The sequence below is a fragment of the Sinocyclocheilus rhinocerous genome, unplaced genomic scaffold (assembly GCF_001515625.1).
Source record: "Sinocyclocheilus rhinocerous isolate Xijiao unplaced genomic scaffold, SAMN03320098_v1.1 scaffold461, whole genome shotgun sequence".
In the NCBI taxonomy this organism is placed as follows: domain Eukaryota; kingdom Metazoa; phylum Chordata; class Actinopteri; order Cypriniformes; family Cyprinidae; genus Sinocyclocheilus; species Sinocyclocheilus rhinocerous.
This window is the reverse complement of record NW_015624123.1, coordinates 28,297-53,899: the sequence shown is the minus strand read 5'-3', so window position 1 is coordinate 53,899 and position 25,603 is coordinate 28,297. Positions and strand designations below refer to the sequence as shown.

The following is a 25,603-nucleotide window of genomic DNA, read 5'->3' as shown; positions in this document are numbered from 1 at the left end:
AGTATGGTCCTGAATACAAATGGAGTGTCATGATTATAATTCAGGTCCCATTCATGCATTTGCATGCTAAACCTCTTTTACAGTTAAAAGTGGTACAACCTTGATTTGGGATATCACTTATGAACTCCCTTTTTTATAACACACAAAGCATTAGCTGTAGTTTACAGGCTTTTGGTGAAAACCCAGGCTTATATGGGATTATGCATTTACTTTTATATGGCTTCAGTGGCAGGTTATGGATTGGATTATGATTTGACAGAAAGAGACAGAGGTACAGATTAGCATGACCTCAATTTTCACTTACACATGCACTCAATATGGGATTGAATTTCAGATCAGGTGGCTTCTTTTTTTAAATCTGGGCCAGGGAGTTTCTAACAGTATTGAATAAAGGCACTGGTGTTGACAGCATTACTGACCATGTCCATGATACCTCAGGTTCTCTAGGACAACTTTTTGATCTGCTTATTATTTTCAAGACAATTTTCAAAGCATTTTGTGATACCAGAACCACGTGAAATATGTTCCCTCGAGAAAAAGAAAATTGGTTTCCCATCAGCTCTCAATATATGGTCGTTCTCCATTTTACAGCTACCCAGCATGAGTCCACTGAAATGGCTGCTGGTAGGATTACTGCATTGTGTTGAAAAGGAGAGCATATAAACCTTGTGACGTCACTTTTGGAAAGCCAGAATTCAATGAAAGTCATTTTATGAATTGAAGCTGTGCTGTAACTCTTCTCCAGTCAGGCTTCACAGTTGAGTACAAGTGCGTTTTATTGTTCTATAAACCTGGTTTGTCAGGACAACCACTGTTCTCCTGTTCCACTAACGTCTTTCACAGTGTTAATGCTTTGAAATGGACTGCACTATGTATTGTAGGAAAACTCGTATTTAACTTCTATTGAATGACTCAGCTGCTGAGGTAACAATTGTGCTGCTTTATTATTAGACACTACTCTCCGGACAAAGGGAAATTGATCTGGTTACTGAAACATTCTAACACAGCTCTGACGTGGAATATTTGACATTACAATATTATATATAGTTATAGTTTTAATAGTCAGAAAATCCCAAATAAATCCATTTGGAATTTCTGTCATAATTTGGAACCAATGTAAGGAATCCTACACTGAAAAAAAAATTGGTGTAGAAACAGTTTTTACTCAGAAATTTCAAGTCAATTTCACAAACTATTACAAAGAAAAAGCAAAGTAACACATTGAATATGAAATTTTTAGGTAGAAAAACTGAAATAGTAGAACATACTCCAATACGGATTTATTTACAACTTTGAAAAATCACAGCATAATAAAAACATTTTTAACACATATATAAAGTGTATCGGGATAAAATGATCTGTATAATGCCTCTTAACTAAAATCTCTTTTGTATTTTAAAGCTCATATATTTCCCATGTAGTTTCTTTTAAATATACTGATGTAGTATGTTTTTTTTTAAACTATTGAAAATCAAAGAATCCTGGAGTTTCAGATCACACTTGATTTGATCTCTTTAGTTTTTGATAAAATTCCTTTAGGGGTTTTTTCTATAGGGATACTTTAAACAATTACCGTAAAAGCAGCTGCGATTTATATCTTGACAAACGCGCCGCAAAGACCAGTTCAGAAGAAGACAGCCAAGTCATAGGAGTATTTAGATAATGCTGTTTTACTGAATACAGCTATAAGGCGCAGCAATTCAGAGAGCATTGGATCTTGTCATGCGAATTGCAGGGTGCGTTTCAATATCCAAGCCACATTTACTGTCACTATAAAGCACCCCCAAGGATGTCTGGGATGTCTGTAAAAAATTGCATCCGTCAATGCTCCGCTCAAGCAATCACAAATCCGGGAAAAACGGTTTGACAGCAAGGACATGGGTGTGGGCTTTTTGTAATAAAACATGTTGATTGAATCTATGCACAATTATAAAAAAAACATTCAAAGGTCTTACAGGATGGTTTGTGTTTGCTATGCTCCCTGGGTTCTGCTCTTGTAAAGGACGTGAAGGCTGGGCTGGTATGACCCAGATTTGCAGACAGCTGTTTCTATGCATTTGGATACACCCCAGAGAGCACAGGAGATGGAGCCATTAGAAATTAAAAGGAAACAAAGTGCAATCAGCTTTGCTGGGCTTGAAATAGCAGCATGTATGTTTTACTTCTCCTTTCTAGCAATCCTTTATTCAGGTTTTATCATTTTACTCTCCCCACACAGCTGGGTATCTCATTTTGGAGAAGGGGGTGCTGGTAACAGCTTATTTGGTCTGAGCCAGAAAGCTCATAAGGCAAAATGAGTAATGAAGGTTTCCACCCATGTGGTATGACTAACATTTTAGAGACATCACATCCTCAGAGAAATAACATTGCTTGCATGTAGCATTCAAAGATGGCACGGGCTGCTTCACGACAGTGTTGTAAATGTGTTTGACAGTCGGTCCCTGCAGACATGAGTTGCAATTAGAGAATGCGTGGCTCAAGTTTAGAACTACACAATGCTGAAGGTCGTTGACATTTGTGGTTTGCGTTCACCACACATGCTACGTTTTAAGTGAGAACATTATTATCCAGCTGACATATTTACTACCGCAGCCCAACAAAATACTTGTGAGTTTGAGATTGATTTTGTGCAAGTTCTTTAAACTAGAAGTTAATACTGAGTAAACTGTAAAAAAAAAACATGTAATTTACTGTAAAAAAAAAAAAACCCAGCAGGTGTGCTCGTCAGAACTTTACTGAAAAAAATACAGTAGGAACATTTTACGTTTTACAGATTGACCTTAAATTGACAGTAAAATTGAACAAAAGTATGATATACAGTCAAACCAAAAATTATTCAGACACCAGATATAATTTTTTATATTTTTTTACGACTGGGTGAAGGACACTATAGTTCATAAATGTGAGGATAGCAAAATAAAGTGAACTGTGACATACCCAAAAATTCTTCATATAGTGGACTACCAGTAAAATTTGGAATCAAAAAATATTCAGACACATTGACCTGACCATGTTTTGCTTTAGTGTTTTTTCTTTAATTGCTAATGCGACCTTTTTACACCACAGACTGAACAAAATTAAGCATTGCTTGGTAATTGGTTGACCTAAATTGGTATTATCTAATTGTGTTCTTAAATTTAACAGCTGAATAAATTTGGTTTATTATAATCCATTTCTATCAAAGTTATCTGACATTATCAAGATGAATTTGTTCTGAAACAGTTTAACTCTGAGTTCTTGTCATACTTTATTACCATTTTCTAAACTATAGCGAATAAACTGTGATATGTGAGAAATGTTAAAGGTAATACATTTTGGTTTGACTGTATTTCATTAACTGAATCTAAGAAGAAACATTATTTCAATGAAAGAAAAACATCAAATTTGGGAATTCTAGGGATGTCAATTATAATATAAAAATGTAAATCATGGTGACTTCTTTTTCTTCTGAAAACTGTATATTTAACAGTATTTTACTGTAAAATTACATGAAATGTCCCATGTTTTTAAGGTCTTGTTAGCCACTTAACAGGTTTTTATGGTAGCATTTCTATAGTCTTTCACCATTAAAATTATGATAATTATTTTTCAATGTAACTTATCTTAGACACAATATTGAAAGTTACTCGCATTTTTGCTCCGTCAATGAAAATAGTTATAAACAAAGCTACAACATAACAACATGAACTGTTGTGTCTGAAATCGTACCTTTATATTGTGCACTTTTAAGGCGACATTTGTAGTGGTGTCCGAAACCATAGTGGATATTATCAAGTGCACACATTCAATCCCATAATGCACCTCAATAACAAATTATACACTTGCCTGCTGTAAGTGACACGCTAAATGAACCAAAAGATGCTGCAGCACTTCCTGCTTAGTATACAAATTGGGCCTCTCATTTTTAGTCATACATTCTGTGTACTATATTAGTATGTATATAAAGTAGGCCTATATTATTAGTAATGTAGGTAATAGGGAATGAGAGTATAAGGGCAATTTCAGATACAACCAGTTTTTGAACAAATACATTCAATGATTCACATGCACATTGTCTAGACAGATGTGCATGTTTTCCCATCTGCAATAGTTGCTAAGACCTTCCTGTCAGATGTTAAATAGACATATAGAAGCTGTGTATGATTTATAGTCACTTGTTTCGTTCCTGAATGAATGGGTGTTTTGAACAAATTGGTTCATAAAGATGGTACTAGTGAAGTTATAACGTGAGTTCCCTGCTTTTATGGAGCACACTAAAAAAAAAAAAAAAATACAGTGAAAAGTCTCTGTGCTTTCTGTCTGTATGTATCAGCACTTTTGAAGGAACAAAAGTAACGGTTGTAGGATATAAGATAAGATATATTATTATACATCTTAATCATATGCAAGTTGAGTAATACGACCCAAGAGACTTCATAAAAGCCAGCGTGATTTCTACAAACTACAATGCCATCACTCAGGAAACCATCTGAAAGTGTTGTTAGCAACATGCACACATTTCCTGAGCGTTAGCCCGACACCGTCAGCTGCATATAGATAATCGACAATGACAGTTTCATTAAAGTTTTTCAAACATTTGTCTCTCATTCTTGTAATATGATGTAGCTTTTGTGCCAAAGCGGCAAAGCTCCTCTCTCATCTGCGTGCACTTGTCTGCTTCGTGGAGTGACACGAGCAGCTGCATCTGGCCGCCTTTTCAGACGAGGAAGCCGATACTCATGATGTCATGATTAAAAGAGCGCGTGTAACTGTAAGGTATTGTTTGGCAAGCTAAGTCGCGGCTCCTGGAGCACACTAAAAAAAAAAAAAATACAGTGAAAAGTCTCTGTGCTTTCTGTCTGTATGTATCAGCACTTTTGAAGGAACAAAAGTAACGGTTGTAGGATATAAGATAAGATATATTATTATACATCTTAATCATATGCAAGTTGAGTAATACGACCCAAGAGACTTCATAAAAGCCAGCGTGATTTCTACAAACTACAATGCCATCACTCAGGAAACCATCTGAAAGTGTTGTTAGCAACATGCACACATTTCCTGAGCGTTAGCCCGACACCGTCAGCTGCATATAGATAATCGACAATGACAGTTTCATTAAAGTCTTTCAAACATTTGTCTCTCATTCTTGTAATATGAAGTAGCTTTTGTGCCAAAGCGGCAAAGCTCCTCTCTCATCTGCGTGCACTTGTCTGCTTTGTGGATTGACACGAGCAGCTGCATCTGGCCGCCTTTTCAGACGAGGAAGCCGATACTCATGATGTCATGATTAAAAGAGCGCGTGTAACTGTAAGGTATTGTTTGGCAAGCTAAGTCGCGGCTCCGGGGTGAGCTGCTGCGGTTTTCATGCCCAGAAATGGCATGCATGTTGTTGCGGTTGATAGAGGCTGACACGCTTGCACTCCAGAGGCCTCAGATTCACCGACTACGCAAACCGCACACGGGTAGATGAAAATTCTGTGTGGGTGCATTCAGAACAAGACAGTGCATATTAACGGGAGTTGGTTTTTGTCACGCTATGCTATTTTTGCACAATCGCTAGCGAGCTTCAAAGCCACTTCCACGCTGGGTTTTTGCACACGGGTAAAATGCGGATGGCGCTTTGTTAACATTCTCAGAGCCGTTTTATTGCATAAAACTGAAAAAAAAAAAAAGATTACATTATTTTAGTCCAGCAGCTGCTGGAACATGATGATTACTGTGATCTAGTAAAGACTAAAACATTTAACTTCGGTTGTAGCTACAGCAATGTTTGCTTTATTGCCCACTTGTATTAAGCCATCATCCTCTTTCTGTCAAGCTTTATGCTTTCATATGCATATACGTCAATATTTCACAACATTTACCAAACCCAAAAAACAATAACCTTTATCGTGGTCAGAGGCAATGAAATACTGAAACCCATTTCCTCATATATTTATATCCCTAATGCATGCACTTGATATTTTTAAAATCCATGCAGGTTCACAGAAATTTAGGCATCCATCATCCCGGTCATAGTTTCCAAGAGATCAATAATGCAAAATGACACTTTTTATATGTAGGCTCAAAGCGAAAGCCTTCCATTTTCTGTGATTTATTTCTGTGTTAGAAGCTGTCACCTTCCATCACTGCCGCTTTTATCACTAAATAAAAAGCTGTGCTATAAATCGCAGGCATCGTGGGTCATTGTATCACAATGCAGTGACGCTCAAGCTGTGCCACAACAATCCTGCTCTTCATCTGACCAATTTATTCAAAGCATTAGGCCTTTATTTAACACGGGAGAGGTCAGATGACCTTTCTAGGCTGGTGCGCCTGGGTTAATGGCAAAACAGCTGAAGCACATCACATTGTATTTCCCAGAATTCACAGCCAGCTACACTTACCATCCAGCTCTGAGTCACCTTCATGCACGTAAAGACTATTTAGACTCCAAGATAAACATCACGGTAGCACAAAATCAATATTGCGTTTTTGTTTCTTAGTGTCCTAAAAGATGTCTTCTTTGATAAACACTCATTTGTGGCACAATCTTTGATTACATCACTTGAAAACAACATAATGATTGTGCTGATTGTCATTTGTACCTTATATGTTTATCTTTTTATCTCTTAGAATCTAGCTTGAGGATGAACTGAAAGAAAGTTCACATCTTGAACCTTAAACCGCATAAACACATTTCATTACACCAAATACACCAAATAAAGTTATTTTTAGCAACATCATATGACCCCTTTAAATTTATGCACTGCTCTTTCATTAGTACCGAGCATTTATAACCATTGGCATTTAGAATGTCATTTAATGTGAATAGGTTTCCATAAACTGTTTATTTACGATACCAGGCTGCCGTTTATTAGACTATGTATTGACGCAAAAAGCAAATCCATCAAACAAAATGATTTCTATTGTATGTGATTGATGACATGAAGCAAAATGCGAGCAAATGAGCACAACTGATTGAGTCCAGTAACAAAGCAGAAAATGTCATTTGTCCCTCGTCTATGGATCAATAGGCGTACAATGAGTTCTGAAAATGTCATATGAGGGTTTTGTTCCACTGCTTGTTTGTCACGGCTCTCGTAGCGCAAATAAAATCTTTTTTGGACTTCTGATGACTACTAGCTGATAAACACTTTAATTGCTTTTCATGCTCCTTTTTAGGGTCTCTATGCTGTTATTACGTTCCACTTTTCAACCACAGTCACTGCTACAGTCAGAAGTCTTTTGCCTGAAATTGCGAGTGTGGGAAAGTATAGCGATGGATGGCATGCAAGATATTTAGCCAACAGTGACACTGGAGTGTATGCACAAGTAAGTTATATCAATTTAAAAGCAAAATACTTTAAATGCTAATTAAATAAGTGGATTTGGGGAAAGTGCTTGATGTGGGTTGGCTTAAAAACACAACTCTTTATATTTGAATGATAGATTTAAAACTGTAAATTTAAGAGAAATTAGGATAAATAGTGCAATAAAAAATAATTATAACTGAATAATATTTATCTTATTCTTTTTTCCCATTTTAAATTTTAAAAGAGGAAATGCTTGATGGGGGTTGGTTTAATAACACAAATAGTTATATTTTAATTTTAGATTTAAAACTAGATTTATTAAAAGAAATTAGTAAAAAATAGCACCATAAAATAAAATAGTTACAACAAATAGTGTATATAAAAACTCTTCTGGTCCCCCCTGTATAATACCTGTAAAGAGACATGCAAAATTGCTCATGACATTTAATTACTACAGCTATTTTTCCCCAATTATTATTTCTGTATATATTCCAAAGCCATGTGGACTTAATTGACTGTGGGCGCAGAGCACCCATAACACCCGCTGAAACTCCTCCATGGATGAGAAGCTGAGACAAACCATGTTTTTCTCTAAAAATCAGCCTCTTTCCTCAGAATCGCATGCGACTTTTTATCTGTTATGTTTTTCCCATGACTTTTTAATAGCAAGTTTTCAACCATCGCCGTCCTCGAAATACAGTGCCAGCTTTGTGCTATTTAAAGATGGTGGGAGAAGTGCGTGTATACATTCCGATTTTGTGTACTTTTCATTATATTCTCTTTGTACCCAGCAGCTGTTTAAAAGCAACAAGAGCTGCACACTTTTTCCCACCACCGCGGATAAAGCAAATAATTTCCCCATATCATGGAAACATGCGGTCCAGACGTTCAAAGATCCAATAACCTAAAAGAGATTGAAATCAGAAGCACTGTGACATAAATATGCACTGATTATATTCTACAGTCTCATCTATAATCCACATCAGCAAGCGTGTAATCAGCCAGTCTTTCTGTGGAGTTGGTTAAATAAATAAAGAAATTACTTTAAAATGATATTATTCTCAACTCTGAAGCCCTGAAGAACTCTTTTGGTTTTAAGGTTTAATTGCAGCAGTGTTATTTGCATATAACAAAACACAAATTCGCATTTAATCTCACTATTATTAAGCATCAGAACCCAAGCACACTTATGAGAGGGGAACAAATCGTTTAAAAAGCCAAGCTATCGTGATATGATTATGATCACAGAGCTTAAAACAAAGCACGTCAAAGGGACTCCAAACGCATAAGACGCAGCCTCTTGAAATGGTGTGGGTTGCAAACATTGTGGCAAGCTGACTTGTGTTTTCATGAGGGCCTTATTTCCCCATGCTGAGGACGGAGTGTCATGTGTGTGCCAAAGCTCAAGGGGAGAAGATGGACTTAAATTCTGCTCTGGCAACAGAATTCTATTCAGACTGACACTTGAGGACCAGAAGTCAGTAGAAGCTGGCAGAAAAAGAGAGCGGGAAGGTCACCGGAGGTCAGACGGGCAGGGTTATTGGGGAAGAGCTCGTGATATCTCTGTATGTGCGTTGTAGAGCTCTGGCTGAAACGTCTGAAGCTTTGCCCTTTTGAAAGGCTGCATCTCGACTACTGAGGTACACTGCTGGTTTGTGATGAACCCAGGGCTACTACAAAGCCCGAGTTAATTAAAAATGTCAAACGCTCTCCCACCCGAATTGAATGCCCCCTCAATAGGGTCTGGTTTGAACTGCGTTTAATTTTTCATTGAAATAAGTTTAATTTCCTGAAAGCTCTCTCTCCCCTCCGAGTCTGATAGACGCTTTGTGTTAAGTCCCTGATTGGATTTCACTGGAAATGTTTAAGCCACAACAACATTCTTATTCACAACGTTTCTTCCAGAGGAAGATTAAGGTTTTACAAATGGATTTGCGGTATAGTCCTTGTATTAAAAACTGGAAACTAAGAAATATTTGGGAAAATGACTGAGTTGCAGATGAATATCTTTCTGTTAATAGACCGCATGTTAAGCATGTTTTTACAGTTTGTATATATTTGATTCTTTTCTGGATTGTTTTTTTTTTCTATCAAAATGCTGAAAGTGAGTGATGACACTTATTTAGCACATGCCAAGAAATTTTCTTTCTGCGACTGAGAAAAGGAAGTGTATTTTTCTTAAAAAAAACGTTTAAGAATGTACAAAAAAAATGCTGCCTAAAAATGTTGATCACTGAATTTAAACAGCATGAATGAGAGATACCTAGACTGTCATTGATAGCTTTTTTGCTTGTTATTAAACAGTCATTTGCAATTTACAATAAATACATTTTGAAATATAAACTGTATATTTAAAAAAAAGAGAAAGAAAAACTGTGACTTCAAAGAAAAATTATAATGTAAGTTTAAACAAAACACATTACTTTTTTACACAGACTTTTAAACACATTATTAGAGAGAAAAGAATAAAACCATAGGAAAAAAATACTAATATTAAAAATATTATATTTACAAGCATATACAAAGATAGTGGATTATTTTCATATTATTTTAATGATTTTTTTTTCTGTTTGCCCCAACAACTGTTAAAATAACCCAATATCATTTTCTCATTATAAGTCTGTTAAAGTTAGTTACTTTTCACATGTTTGACATGTCGTCAGTTAAATACAAGTAGTCTGTGAATTAAAATATTGAAACAGAAAAATGGTTCAATTAGCTTGCCTATTGATTTCCTTTCAAATTAAAGAGAAGACTAACATTACATCTAGTGAAATGTGCACCATGAATATCACATCTCGCTGTGTAATCCTTTTTTGTGCATTTTGGGCTAAACTGAGCAGTCTGGTCTAGCGGCCGGCCGCTCTCTTGTCACTCAAGACGCTGCACGGGGGAGAGAGCCTAACAAAAGGCAAACAAACTCATGAATAAAAGAGCCATGAATATATGTGACAGTGTAAAGTGGGTTGGGACACGTTGGCTGGAATGTGAATATCCTGGGGTACATCTGATCCAGCGCCCATAGCAGACAGTGCATGATGAATGTTGCCCAGAGAGAATTAAAAGCTGTCAAGCGAGCGACCCACCATACTGAGATTAAGCCCCAGAAGGGCTCGACATCCTGAGAAGGTCTCGGAGCGCTGTGGCAGGTTGTCTCACTCGCCTGTCAAGCGCTGAGTTGTCACCGCCTATAAGACCGAAGGCACAGGAAGGCAGAAAGCTACATTCCCTGAGGATTTCTACCAAGGATCCCTCAGAAATGCGAGTCTGTAAGGCGCAATAAATTCTGTATCCAAACATATATTTCAGATAAGTGGCATTCAAAATACAAGATTTCCTCATGTTTAGAAAAGGCTTATCCTGTTTTAGAAGAGATCTCGAAGCTGGTTATTTACCTTTTGATGCACTGACATAGAAGCGACCCACCATACTGAGATTAAGCCCCAGAAGGGCTCGACATCCTGGGAAGGTCTCGGAGCGCTGTGGCAGGTTGTCTCACTCGCCTGTCAAGCGCTGAGTTGTCACCGCCTATAAGACCGAAGGCACAGGAAGGCAGAAAGCTACATTCCCTGAGGATTTCTACCAAGGATCCCTCAGAAATGCGAGTCTGTAAGGCGCAATAAATTCTGTATCCAAACATATATTTCAGATAAGTGGCATTCAAAATACAAGAAGATTTCCTCATGTTTAGAAAAGGCTTATCCTGTTTTAGAAGAGATCTCGAAGCTGGTTGTTTACCTTTTGATGCACTGAGCTATTTTTCCAGTGAGCAGTTGTGTCTCCACAAACTGCAGATAAAGCAGTAAAGTAGATTCCATCTGCTCCATGGGACCAATGTAAAGCATTTGTGTGACTGAAATCACAGATATAGGAAAACCATTGGAATCAAACAGGCACGAATTAACTTAAGGGCATAATTTTTACTTGTGCATGGCAATTCTTGAAAATATATTTATATCAATTCTTGAAAATATATTTATATAAAATATCACACTGGCATTCCCCCTGCGCTGCCGTTTCTGCAAAAACATTCCAGCTTAGAAATTTGTTGGCTATCGGCAAATATGACTTATTTTTAAGAGAGTTTCATCTCTCACAAGCACAGAAAAATTGCTGGTGTTATGTACGACGTGATCATAATGCATTTTTCATTTGTTCTTGACAAACACATTTTTCATCTTTTTTTTTTTTTTTAAATGTCAGTTTCTGATTTCTGAAGATCTGAATATTTGTATTATGATGTGAATGATATGTGCTAGAATTTCCAACACTTTTATTCTTTAGTTATTCACCATATTATTGAAAATGTGGGTTTAAAACAAACAAACAAACAAACAAACACTAATGGTCAAAATTCTTTTTTCAAAAGAATTTATGTTCAAAACACACACACACACACACACACACACACACACACACACAAACTGCAATACTGTGAAATATTATTCCAATTTAAAAAAAAACTTTTAAAATGTAATTTATTTCTGTGGTGTCATGGCTGATTTTTTTTTAGCAGCCATTACTCCAGTCTTCAGTGTCACATGATCCTGATTTGTTGCTAATTATTATGAATGTTGCAGCATAAACACAGTTAATAGCTTAATTCAAATAAATGCTGTCCTTTTGAATTTTCTATTCATCAAAAAAAAAAAATCATTAAAAAAATGTATCATGATTTCCACTAAAATGTAAAGTGTTAAAATGGATTTCAACATTAATAATAAAAAAAACACTATAAATAATTGTATACCAATAATAATCGAGCAGCATATTAGAATGATTTCTGAAGGATCACATGACACTGAAAACTAGAGTAATGACTGCTGAAATTCTAGTTTGGCATCACAGGAGTAAATTACATCAAAAAAGAAAATAGTTATTTTAAATTGTAATATTTCACAATATTCCTATTTTTACTGTATTTTGCACATAAGAGACTTCTTTCAAAACATCTTAGTAATTTTAAACTTTTGACCGGTGTAGATGGTGAAGGTTATTACAACACCTCTTCTACACTTAGTCACAGCACATGGCATAACTTTGCCCTCGACTGTAAATTATATCTGTTGATAAACAGTAATCTTTATTGCTGATGGGGTAGAAAAGATTGCACTCTTGGCTAACATCCACAACAATGAGCTTTTCCGTTCATGTGCAGAGTTAGTCATGTGAGCTTAGTGCAAACATCGGTGCTTTGGTTTACATCTATTTTTTGTTTCTAAGGAGGGGTCACATGTATGTAGGGGTCAGTATTATATGAAAATTATAGGGTAACAAGTTATAAAACGAGCTTAGCCAGCTGTTAAAATATCAGGGTTAGATACAAGTATGTTGAATTGCAAAGCTTGCTAAGGTCAGCCCTCCCCCTGCCTTTTCAGCCCACGGACTTACGGCTGATACCTTTAGATGGCGCTCTTTCTCATGACACATTTTTAACCGAATCACGATCTTTTTCATCCTTTAAAAACAAACATTTTATCCAACAATCGTCATTAATAAGTTAGTGACATATTAAAAAAATTGGAAATGTAGAATTTCATATGCAGCATAACACTGCACACACAGTAAACAGACAAGGTGAAATTATCACGAGTTGGTCTTTTTTTTTTTTTTACACACAACTTTCACTAGCCTAGCCGATCGATCACCAAAAAGCGCTTGCTAAAGCAAGTATAACCACAAGTTGTTTTTACTTACATTTTATACACAATAACCTACTCAAATGAAGACACGCACAGAGTAATATAAACACTTACATTCTAAAAAAAAAACTCAAATTAGTCCCCTCATTTTCTCAAACCACACGTTCATGGTTTTAAAAACATGCACTGGATCAGATACATTTGAAATGGTTAGGAAATGGCAGCCACAACAATCTATGTTTTTATCTTTTGTCTCATTCTCTCTCACACACACACACACACACACACACAGGCTGCCATGAGTCATCTGATTCAAAAGCAACAGAGGCTTTGGGAGGCAGATCATATCTTTATTTTATAGAATTGACCTTTTGCTCAACTGGTAGAGAGGTAACATTATAGAATTACATCTTTGGTTGCAATAAGTTAGGCCTTTTGTTACTTTTGGAACTACTTTTGGTAAAAATGTGTCTGCCAAGAACATAAATGTGATGTTGAAATTATGCTGTTTAGAAATGTCAGAAGTTCATATGCCCTCAAAAGAGTCAAAGTCTATTGTTTTAGGAAACTGATTCCCTCATGATTGTAGGGTATTTTCCCAGCATGTTCAAGCCCCCTGCAAATAAACATAAATTAATTTTTTTAAAAACGTTTACCCAGGCAAAATTCTAAGAGTTTGTATGTTTACCTTACATACAGACTTTTAGAATCTTGATAATATGCCATATATTTTTCTCATATATTCCTGCCAAATTGACAGACTTACAAACACTTGGACATCAACCATTTTTTAATGATCATCACATCACAAGATATTTATACTTTCTTCTGTGCAGTAACAGTTTACATATTTCGTAGACAAGAATACCGTTCATTTTTGTTGAATTGTGAACAGACAATATTTCAAATAAATTTCAAAAAAGCAAAGATACTTGGTCAGATGTCAATATAGTGTACAATAATGTTTGCTTATATATATATATATATGCATATAAAGAGTATTGTGAAACAGTAAAAAGACACAAGCTAATGAAACTGTGGTTTGGCAATTACTGTCAATGGTGATTGAATTTCAATGCTTTAAGTCCGTTGTGAATTTTGTGGGCATTTGCATTATAATTATAAACATCTACCTTCCATTTCACTTATACAGGGGACGTACAATCCAGTGTGACTTGCAAATTCTTGGAGGGCATTAGGTTGCTTTTATTTGCACATTTCAGGAAAAAGGCCTGTTAAGCACACCATGCAAAATGTGTGTGGGTTTTACTTCTGTACTTTGTTTATTAAATTATTTAGTTCCCTTCTGGTCTGAATAAACATGGTTTTGCCTGGCTCAAAATTCTTTATGTCAAGCCGTACATTACAGTTCACGTTTTACGTGAGAATTGTGTAAACTTTTTGTTTAACCTTTTATTTATTTTAATACACTGATTCTTGATTTATTAGATTATGGACAATGCAACTGGCACTAATCTCAAAATATCTTTACTTTATATATAGATTCACATGTTGCACCCATCTGTGCAAAACGTGATTTTCCGGCATTCATGTTGTAATTTGTTTGGATCAATGTGCAAGACTGCAAGTTGTAGCAAGATTTGAAAAAATAAAAGCATGTTTGTGGTACATCCAATACACCAGACATTTATTTTTTGTTTTTCATTTATTTTAATACCTTTATGTTTGTATACATTGCTCACTGCTTTTAGGCAATTAAAGCATTTATTAGTCATATAAGATAATATTTAAATAAATAGGCCTATAAAATATCTGCATAATATAACTACAGGTAAAATACAATAAAAGCCTCATAAGAGCCCTTCAAATCAAGTCATATTTTCCTTTGAGACATATATTATATTGTACAATAATCGAATCAAAAAATAAAAAATAAGATTTATTTCCCCCAAATCAACGTTTGGGCTTCTCAATATGTAACAATTCTATAGTTTACAATTATATTCATTTCCTTAATAAACATATCCAATATTCACTAAATATTAAATCCAGCTTACTTATGGACTGTGGCGCAGAACATTTAAACAATAATCGTAAAATACAGAACCTTTAAAAACATAGGCTTGGTACATGTAAAATGTGTATTTTCACGACACGCATGAAACACCCACCTTAACCATCGAGACGATGGGACATCGTGAACAATGGACGCAAGCAAGGATCCCAAATCAACAATCCATGCTGGGTTTTGTGATTTGGGTAAGGTGCACGGCTGTACGTTAACCAACATCCGAAGGACAATCGGTATTTTATCAGAGTGCAGTTAAATGCTCCGCTGGCCATTAATAACACACGCGTTCAGAGAGAGCCATGAAGCTGTAGAGCTGCACTGATACAACGTCTCGAGACGAGAGCTTTCCACAGCAAATCAGCGCTATTGTTCCCGCGAGTCCTTGGAGAAACCGGCCAGTCCCGAAGCACGGTGTTTTTCCCGAAAGTGTTGTCATTTCATTAGGAGTTGCAGTTGAGGTATGCTCTTTCAAACCTGACAATTCACGTAGGTCTTTTCCTCATGTGTGACCCGCTTCCACTGCCTTCTTGAGGACGCCTTGAAACCGCCTCACTGGAGAGGCGCACGACAGGGGCGGTTAGAAACCGCGCCAGGTTTTTTTTTTTCTAATCATCTTTTTTTCCCAATGTGGCAAGGTCTCGTGAACTGATCGATTGATCGCCTAGATGAAATCGTGATGTCATGCTTCAGTGACTGGCAATGAAAGTGAACGGGTGATTCAGAAAACTGGAAAAATATACTTTGATATTTCTTGCTTGAGCTTGTTTCACAGGCTGTGATTTTGTCTGTTGAAACTCCAGTAGTCAATTTTACAGCTTCTCTGAATTCCCTTGTGGTTATTACAATTTTAAAAGGAAACAGATCACTGACAAGGGAAATTACCCAATTTTTAACAAATAAACACACGCGCTACTTTACACCTGGTTGATAAAATGATGAAATAGGCTACATTAAGAAATAACAAGCCTTCAGTCAAGTGGATTAGAGAATCTCATATGTGTTCAACTTCACATTAAAGGGGTCATATGATGCTATTTTAAAGATTATTATTTTGTGTATTTGGTGTAACAGAATATGTTGACATGCTTTAATGTTCAAAAAACACATTATTTTTCAAATACTGTACATTATTGTAGGTCCTCTATTGACAAGCGCAGTCTGCTCATCGTGACGTAGGTATGTGGGGGCGTGTTAGAACGAGCCATTTTAGGTAGGCGTGGTTGACTCTTAACTTTTATAAATAATATCTCTTTGGATTTGAGACTTTAGTCTTTGCAACTTTACAGATCTTCTTTATGCACCAAGAGCTTGTAACACTTCAAAGAGAAAGGAAAACTTGAAATCGCATCATATGACCCCTTTAATGCAAGACAGGGGTTTTTAAATTTAAGACAAGAACCGCCAAATGGGATTATATTTCGATAAAAACCATTTTATACTGTGTGTAAAAATATAGTAATGCTATTATAAGACAACATTCTGTTTCCTAAATATAATAAATTACTTTTATATTGTCACTGAACAAAAGCCAAATCAAAGTCATAAAATATTACCTGCAAAATATATAGTTTGACAGGTAATTTTTTCAATATACTTAGTGGTTAAAAATATTGTCTTGCACCCTGGGTGTGCCATCTGAAGACAACAGTAGCAAGGAGAAACTCTAGAAAGATAGGCCTAATACATTAACAATCTATTCTTGAATGTGTGTGTCACTAAATAGTCTAAATGTAGGCCTAGTTTATTCCATTAAAAGCTATGACTGTCAGTAAAATAAAATATTTTTGCTTATCTCAAAATTTACGAAAACAGAATGAAAGTGTAATAATATTATATAATAAAAGATCAAGCATTAAACATATTGGGGCGGTTTCCCGAACAGGGTTTAAGACTAGTCCTAGATTAAAATAAATGTTAGAGCTGTCTAAACTGAAAAAAGCTTGCACTGACATATCTTAAAACACATCAGTGCCATTGTTAGGTCTTAAAATGCACACAAGTATTGCTTTTTTGTAAGGCATGTTTGTAAAAACTACTTAAATGTCCCAATTTAACAAAGGCCTAGTCCTGGCTTAATCTAATCCCTATCAGTTAAACCGCCCCAATAAATCGTAATTTAGGTGGCCCCCAAATACTATTTCGCGGAATGCCGATCGGCCCCTTGCTGTCCCCGGACTCAACTTCAAAATCCCTTGGTCTGATCTACAAAGCAGGCCTACAACTCATACCATGAATGCTTTAGAGTGGACTGATGTAGTGTGTGATCATTGAGTTATAACCAGGTCCGCATCCGTCTTTTTAATGAGTCGAGTTTGAGCGGCCTTGAAATATTCTGCCCTCCAAATATTCTTCGCTTGTTTTGATCATTCAAGTCTTGAAGGAAGGGGAGCTTGAAACAGTTCAACCTCCTTGTTCCATAATTGGTTTTATAGAGCTGGCGAGGAGCCAAAGTGTTTACATGGAGTTGATGGGCACTTCTGTAGACCAATCATATGCTCCGTTGTAGAACGCGTCGGGTGAGATTCGCGGAGGCGGAGCTTGTTAAACAATGCTTGTTTCATTGCAGAAGAGTTTACCGAGAGCTACAGTAGTTTGAGCGCAGGGCCTTCCCCCCGTATGTGCTTTCGCTCTGCGTAACTACGAATGGTGTGTAAATGGAGTCTGAGAAATTTTCCACCACACGTCTCACGGATTTTGCGAAGAAACTGGATTTTATAAACTGAGTCGCCATTTCAAGTAAGACGTCGCCAGCTATCATTCCGCACATGATCCGTTACACAGTAACATGATGTTTATGAAGCAAAAATCGGAGACGCTTTTAAAAAAGAATGTTCTGTTTACGCGGTGAAAAGGCGGGGGGTAGTTTGGCTTGCAAGGTTTAGTAACGCAACTTCTTTATCTGCAACTCACTGAGCAATGTTTTCGAAAGATTACCGTTTGGGCGGAAAAGTTTTGTTGCTGGAAATGGAAACGGGAAAGTTTGAAACGTTGCTGTCGATCGGCTTGGTGTTGCCATCATAAAGCATGGCTGTATAACATGCGCGCATCTAAACTTTAGATTAGACTCATTATTTTCAGTCGTGTTTTGATACCAGTTAGGCTACTTAATCTTGACATTTGCAATAACATTAAAACTAGTAAAAGTTGCCATGTGAAAAGACGTCAGGCGTTTGGATACGGCATTGTGCAAATTTTTGTAATAAAAATAATTGCTAAAGTAATACGTGAAAGTATATTTGGAAAGGAAGAAGTGGAACCACCTCATCAAATCATAGTTCTGTAACATTAACCTTGTATTTTAAGTTAATAAAACGCCTAATATAACGATAAGGCTGCAGTGACAAACTGTTCAGCAAGGTATTACATGATTGAAACTGCTTCTATACGCATGTAAAACTAGGTATTAGTTTAACGGGATACTACCGCAAGAATGTACTTATCTAGATATTAAAACAGTCTTATATGCGTTATGCCGTTGCCCATTTAGAGTAGATAAACCTGGTTTGTTTGCAGACAAACGTTTCGGCAGAGGTCAATAATACAGTCCGTTAAAAGGTAGGCTACAAGAAGCAAGGAAAAGAAAATAACATTGTTTTACAATCATTAACAGGTTTGGATCACCAAAATCGACATCATACGTTCGCCAGTGGTGGTTGTTTCGTTCGTCCGTTTTATACATTCATTTTGTTTTTACTATATCGTGCACGTCGCGTGTTTTAAACGCACCAGCGGACTGCTCTTGACCGTTTACGTAGAATGATATATTACGAACAATAATAAATATGTTTGTAATCCGTTTGAATGAACCTATAGGTCACTTTGCGCGAATGATCGGTCAAGTCTCCACCAAAAGGCTGGATTTTCGCCCAATATACTGCCTGCAAGCAGGTTACTATAGAGGCATTACCGTCTGTTTATCCTAAAACGGACTTTTCTCGAGTGATATTAAACGTTTTGATGTCTTGAGAAGATTAGCCTACTATCTTTCTCCAACGATCTAGTTGAGATTAAAACTGCGTCATTATATGACTCGTGTTCATCTCCATATAATTTTGGATTCATTTCAGTAGTGATCCGCATCTATCGAGACTATTTCTTCTGTTTTGTTTTTGTAGGTCGGCAGAATGCCGGATAAGGACACTGATTTGCCTAGGAATCTAGGGACATTATAGCCATTAAGACTGGCTTATTCGGATTTACCCGATCGGACTGTTTCTTTGATCAAGTTGGGCCATTGTGGATGATGGATGGCCGAGACTTCGGACCCCCCAGATCTGTTCACGTACCGCCGCCCCTTCTCTCGGGGCTGCCCATGGAGTCACACCGGCTCAGCGCGGCGGCTGCGGCCGGCAGAATGCCACCGTCTCCCGGTCATCTGGGCGCGGGGCACCCGGCGGCTCTACACACTGGAAAATATCTCTCATCGGCCATGAACCTACATTCTCACCACAGTAAGTGCAGTTTTGCTTATTTTTCCTCATTTCAGCAAAAGCGTAAAAACCATGAAAACACAAGTCACTTTTTAACTTTTTAGCGTTTTGTAAACGGTCTGCAGTGCTGTTCAGATCTTCACATTTTATATCGCTTGGTACGTCTTTACGGAAACATGGGGAGGTATGAATGATATTTAATAGTGTTAATAATGATTTAATACTAATGTTTAAGTTTATGCGGGAGGTATAGGCCTATGTGCGCGAATACTCCTATAAAATACGTGTAATGATTCGTCTTGTACGATTCACAAAACAGGACTCGCATTCGGTTACAGATAAACACAAACATATTCACATTGGCGTTCAGAGGTACTCGCAAACATTTACGGGGACAGTTGTTTTTAAAAGCAGTGCGGTATCAGCGCTCAAATCACCCGTACAATTCTTCTCTCCTCGCTCGCAAATAACACTAAAGAAAAATGCTAAAAACGTGGAAAGCGATGCGTGTTGGCGCAAGTTGAATTATTCAGCTGTTTGAGGAAAACACTAGGTGTCTTTTGGGCGTAAGACCTAATGTTTTAACTAGCATCCAATGAAAATCGACAATATAGATTCATGACTGAAATTGCACCATTTGTTTTCCATCACTCCCCCTCTCAGGCTGGGGCAAACACTACAATTATTGCTCTTCCCGAGTGAACTATTGCCTTCCCTGTCACTCAGTTAAGTCACAGTGTCTGACCCTTGTGTTTAGAAATGCTCTTTAAAAGTCTACACTGCATATGAAAGGAAAATTATGTTTGCTGAGATACTACATTTCGTTCTGTAAATGTCATGTTGTTATTTAGATGCATATAGCTGGATTCATTAGTAGCATATGCTGTATGGTCGTGTGATTTAGTTATAATATTTTTTTTAGTAGGCCTAGTTGTTGTTTTTATTAAGAAACATAGATCTGTATGTTGTGGTCATTATAAGGTGACTAACATGTTGCACAAATTATTTTTGTTGAAAATATAATGAAAATGTCACACTTAATGACCCTTCTCAGGAAAAATCCACTAATTTGTGCTGCGTATAGGCGTTGGGGCATTTTTTTTTACTGTGTTTAATTGGATGCTGATAAGAACATTGTGTTGTGATGTCTTGAAGACTGCAAAAAAGCTTTATTGTGAGGATATTGAGTTCAGAGAAAGAACTGTTGGTGTATTATGTGCTTTCTACAACTAATAGATTTGAGGTTCTATTTACTGTCTCAGTCAGTTATTGGGAAATGGTGGTTTCTGTCATGTGCAGTAATTGAAATGAATGTTGCAGCTTATGTTGCTAAAATAACGCAGTAGTTGTTGTTTATTGTAATAGTTGTTGAAAATTCTAAAACGTAAGTCTTCATTAAACAAATGACTGCCAAACAGAGTTAATGATGCTGTGTAGCATAGCTGTCTTGTGTCCTGGGGCTGAACTCAATGCAAATTATTTGTAACAAACGTAGAACAAACCACCATCTACATCAAAGTTTATCATGAATGACAACAGTGCTTGGATTGTTTGTGGAAAAAAAATCAGTGATTTTTCCAGTGTTGTAACCTATATTAAAAAGTGATTCTGTGTTATATCACTGGTATATTGTTAATCTTTTTATTTAGTGAATAATGAAGTTCTTGGCTTTTCCCTTTTCAGATAGATGTAACATTCTGCAGATGTCATAGAGAGCCTTTAGATCTCTAAAGAAAGGAGATTTTACTTTGTTTAGGGGTGTGTAGATCTCAGCAGTTTACTATGCATATTTCCAATCTACCTGAGAGAGCTTTTCTAGTCGCCCTCACCCTAACCTTCAACTACCATGCCATTTTTACACAATGTTATTTGATGATTTATACTGATAAGATTTGTGTAGTGTAATAAATTGTCACTGCATTTGATAGCACCTTACCCTTATTGGATGATTACCTTTCAGAGATGATTGTTTTATTATTATTGCCTAGAGCTTTGATGAGTCATCTAGTTCTTTAAATAATTAAAAAAATGCATTCTGTTTTGTGTGTGTGTGTATGTGCACGCGCGCATACACGTCTATCTTTATCTAGCAATTTCTTGGGTACAGGAGTCAATAGAAACAAGACCTTCAAAGGGCATGTGCCGCTCTTTGCTCATGAGTCCAAATATGTGCTTTTATTATTTTGTTCTGCCAATATGTTTGCCAAAACATTTTTTTTGTGGCACTAACCTACCACACAGTGTCCTTGTAATTCTGTAAGAAATGTTATTTTGACAACATTACATAAATGCATTTATTTTAAAATGTGCTCCTTGCAAGTGGTCAGCAAACTGACTTCTCATTGAAGTGTTTGTATTTAATGACTTTTTTCATATATGGTCTTCATGCGGAGTTGTAATGAGTGGCGGATACATCATATGTTTATGGAATGACTCAGTTTCCTGGGAACTGCCTGAACATTCCATTCTTTCCAATAATAACTGATCAATAGCCAAATTTCCTGTCTTTGAATGAGAAAACAGATTTCTGTCTTGTTTTGCCGGTTCACCAGATTCTATGGAATATGTTGTTTTTGTGACTGGATACATTAGATACTTAACGGGATAGATGTAGTTTTTGGAAGAGTTAAGAGCAGCATGGAAGTGCACTGTAACTTGAATTTGATCACCGTTCAGTACGGGGAACAATGTTGGGAAGTGAGCTTTTAAAATTATATTTTCAAGCACTTTGTACACAGACATGTTGAAGTTGTAAAGGAAGACTGCTTTTGAACCCCAGTCTCAGCGCCAGATAACAAGGGAGGGTGGCTTCTGGTTTGTTGGATTTAAACCAAATCACATGGTGAGAGTCTTGAGGGGCATGTGCGCAAAACCTCATGCCTGGAATTTCATGTGGATTTTATGAAAATATGTAATTTGAGTCTTGAATGTAGTGTACATAGCCTTTTACATGTGGGGTGGAAAGAAAGCTATCTCAGTTTGTGCCATATGTGTGCTTCCCAACAGATTCAGAACTGTTCTGGTTTTCACCCAGCTGTTCGTCATACTGCATTACTTGCCACTGTTTGATACTGTAAGGCTTTGTAGAAATGTCCAGAAAAAAGAATAACGGCAGTAGTTGTGGAGAGGATAGAACCGTGAATAAATGAGTGATTTAGTTCGTAATATTGTTTGTCTGTTGAACTGAAGGAGAGTAGAGGTTTGAGCAAGCTAAATGAAGTGTAAGTGTGGCTCTGTTTTGGGAAAGGGGTGGGTGTACCTTTTGGAGTTTTTGCACCAGCTTGTGAAGCAAACATGTACAACATTGAACACTCGTTCCAAAAATTTCACGCATGAATCCAACTCACCAGATGGCTGTTATTCTTGGATTTCAAAGTGACAACATTCTGTTCCTTAACTTTAATGCTTTGCTGTTATTGAAAGCCTTTTACTGAAATGTGGTTGCAGAGCATTTCTATAGGAAGTGCTTTTTTTTCCTCCACAGGACTTATCTGTAATTCGCCTTAATGGCAACCATTTTCTGCAATCTGACAAGGGTTGCACACATTGTTTATGAACTGTAAATCATCATAATGTTAATAGAACTACAGGGGTTGAAGTTTTGTTTTAACTTCCAATAAATGGTTAAGGTTTCTGTCTGCCTTTTATGTAAATGGTGTTATTTTTTGTATTTACTTAAATGCAAAATGTTGTATTTAATGCTCATTTTTGTTTTTAAGCAGAGGCATGTTTTCCTTTGGGTAATGGCTTTCTCATTTGAACGGTTTAGATTCTTAGAACTTCTTACATTTTACCTCATTTGATTCGCTTCTAAAGATCAACTGATTCAAATATGTTTTGAACCCCTCTTGATATTTACAGTGCAACACTTTAAAACATGGCAGAAATTATATGAATCATCATCCAAAGGACTGAGTTTTTGGGCATCTGGTAGAGGATGCTGAGAGCTCAAAGAGATGGTTTGAGAAACATGAACCCAGGAGTGTTTTATAGGGACATAACCTGCCCATCTGCTGGTCTTCACATTTAACACTGAACATCCCACTGAAAAGGAATATGCTGTTATGCATAATACTTTGCTGCATCTCTAAAACATTACTTTATATAATACCATTTATATGTCAGTGTAGTTAAAGCGATGGATCTATTTGGATATACTCCCCTTCCGTGGTACTATAGTTTAGGGACAGTAGAATTAACATGGTTTTTCTGTTGCTGGGAAGGAGGATGAAGGAGAACAAGCTTAAATTGTGTAATGCTCAGTGCCTGTGTAATGGCTGACATGTTCGAAGATTTTTAAAGGATATTAATCTGAAGATTATATGGCTTCCTGAACCTCAGAGAATGATTCACCAAGTTCATTTTGACCTGCATTTTCTGGTTGATGGTTTTTCCTTTCTCATTGTCCTTGAGTCAGTGATTGTCTTTTGTTCAGACTGAACAAGCTTCCATAATTTTTTTTACTTCCTTGTCTTATGTCAGTAATGCTAGCCTTAGTAATTGTAATAGCCTTACTAATAGGGGGACGTTAATGTTTGTTGAACATGCTGAAACGTAATGCACGAAATGTGCCTTTCTACTCCACAGCCCACTCGTTTAACAGGGTTCCCGTGCATCATGGGAAAATGCAAATCTTCGCTTGATATGCCTTTGAAGTGCGCTGCCTTTTGGAATGTACGATTGATCAATTTTCATATGGTGCATCAGAGGATCCCAGGTTTGCAGCCCTGCTGGGGGTTTATGGGCTGTTTTTAATAGAGGACCCTGGTGTTTGGCCTCAAGATACGAATGACTGCCTCCACATGGTTCACTCCCCTCTAGATTTTGGGGTTTGTTTTATTGATTCCATTTGAGCACCCTCTTTTTGCTAAAACCCCAAATGGGAGCTCGGTTTGATGTGAATTTTTCTATGTTTGAAGAACTGTCTTTCCTGTTGTTACAGCAGCTTGCGGGTATACAGAGCCGTTTCTGTTGTGTTACGTTTGTTATTTCAGCCTTTTCCATTTAATAAGCTGTATATTATACCATCGTTTTGATGGCTTTTCCAGAAATGGCTGTGCTGCCTTAATCAGGAAGGGAACAAACCCTCATTTATAACCTGAAGGGTGTTTTTAGGGGGGGAAAACCACTTGTAAAAATGGCCTTTGCCATCCAGGTGTTATCCTTTCCCGCTCTGTACGCTGAGGTTTCAAGGTTACAGGAACCTTCCTATAAAGAGCACAGAGGGGGAAAGCACTAAACCAGTGATCGTTGCCATTTATTTAGCAACGGGATGTGACGAGCCGAATTAATGTGTGACAGTCCTCAGTGCTGTCTGGTTGTATCACGGCAGTGGAACTTACTCTGTGGACTACCTGCAGCGTGGGCCAGGAGCGGGCCGTAGTAGACAGTATGAGACCTGTCCCTCATTGTGATCTACTGTGACAGGCGAGGAGCTCAGCTGAAAGGGTGAATGGTAAAATGTGGGAGTCCAACCCCCTTTCGTCCTGAGTGGTATGGCAGGAGCGCAGGGACTGATGGAAAGAGAGCAGGAGGGGGAGGATGTGTGTAAACGTCCTGCAGCCTTGACTTTCCTCTGAATTAAACATAAAGTGTTTAGTGTCTTGGCGCGTAGACCCCGTTTGCTTCATCCTACATGGGTTATGCGCTGCGCACATTTGAAATAAACTGCCCTGGCTGTTAGACATGCTCATGTGAATGTGTTTTATGAGGAGTGCTGGGGTCCCACTGGAGGGTGTTTGCAGCTTATTTTTTCCTGTTTTAAGTGTCTGGATGATTTTGAGTTTTTTTCTTTTCTTTTTTGGGGGGATTATTTGAAGCCTTTCTTTCTGAACCTTTGATCCTTAGTCTTCCTTCATAATGCTGCTCAAAAAAACCCTGGGAGTGCCAGGAACTAATACGAAATTCCCTTTAGAATGATCCCATTGTACAGCAAGAGTGGGAAATGGAACATCCTCGATTTAACATCTGCAAGAAGTGGCAGTGGGGAAAAAAATGTTATTAAAATGTAATTTGACTGTAAGTGATTGGAAGGCTGATAAGATCAAGTTTCTATGTTGCAGAACCTCACGGCCTAGAAAAACTACAGTGTGTCTGTGCTGTTTAATTTGGCTCTCTTTGCTAAAGGACAAAACCAAAATAGCTAGCTGATTTTGCATCACATTTATTGCGCGCTTCATTTTATCACTTCATTAATGGGATTTTAGCCTTTTTTTTTTTTTT

General features: G+C 37.1%; 1 protein-coding gene across 1 annotated transcript in view; it reads left to right on the top strand.

Annotated features, from left to right (window-relative positions):
* Positions 1-17,515: 17,515 nt before the first annotated feature.
* The window catches only part of LOC107737951 (trinucleotide repeat-containing gene 18 protein-like), a gene marked incomplete at its 3' end in the record, with an annotated part of 34,135 nt that continues 26,047 nt past the window's right edge, over positions 17,516-25,603 (top strand). Inside the window, exons 1-2 of the mRNA XM_016549605.1 lie at positions 17,516-17,687; positions 19,067-19,402. Of these exons, the coding sequence (XP_016405091.1) occupies positions 19,192-19,402 (211 nt within the window). The remainder of the gene's footprint in view (positions 17,688-19,066; positions 19,403-25,603) is intronic.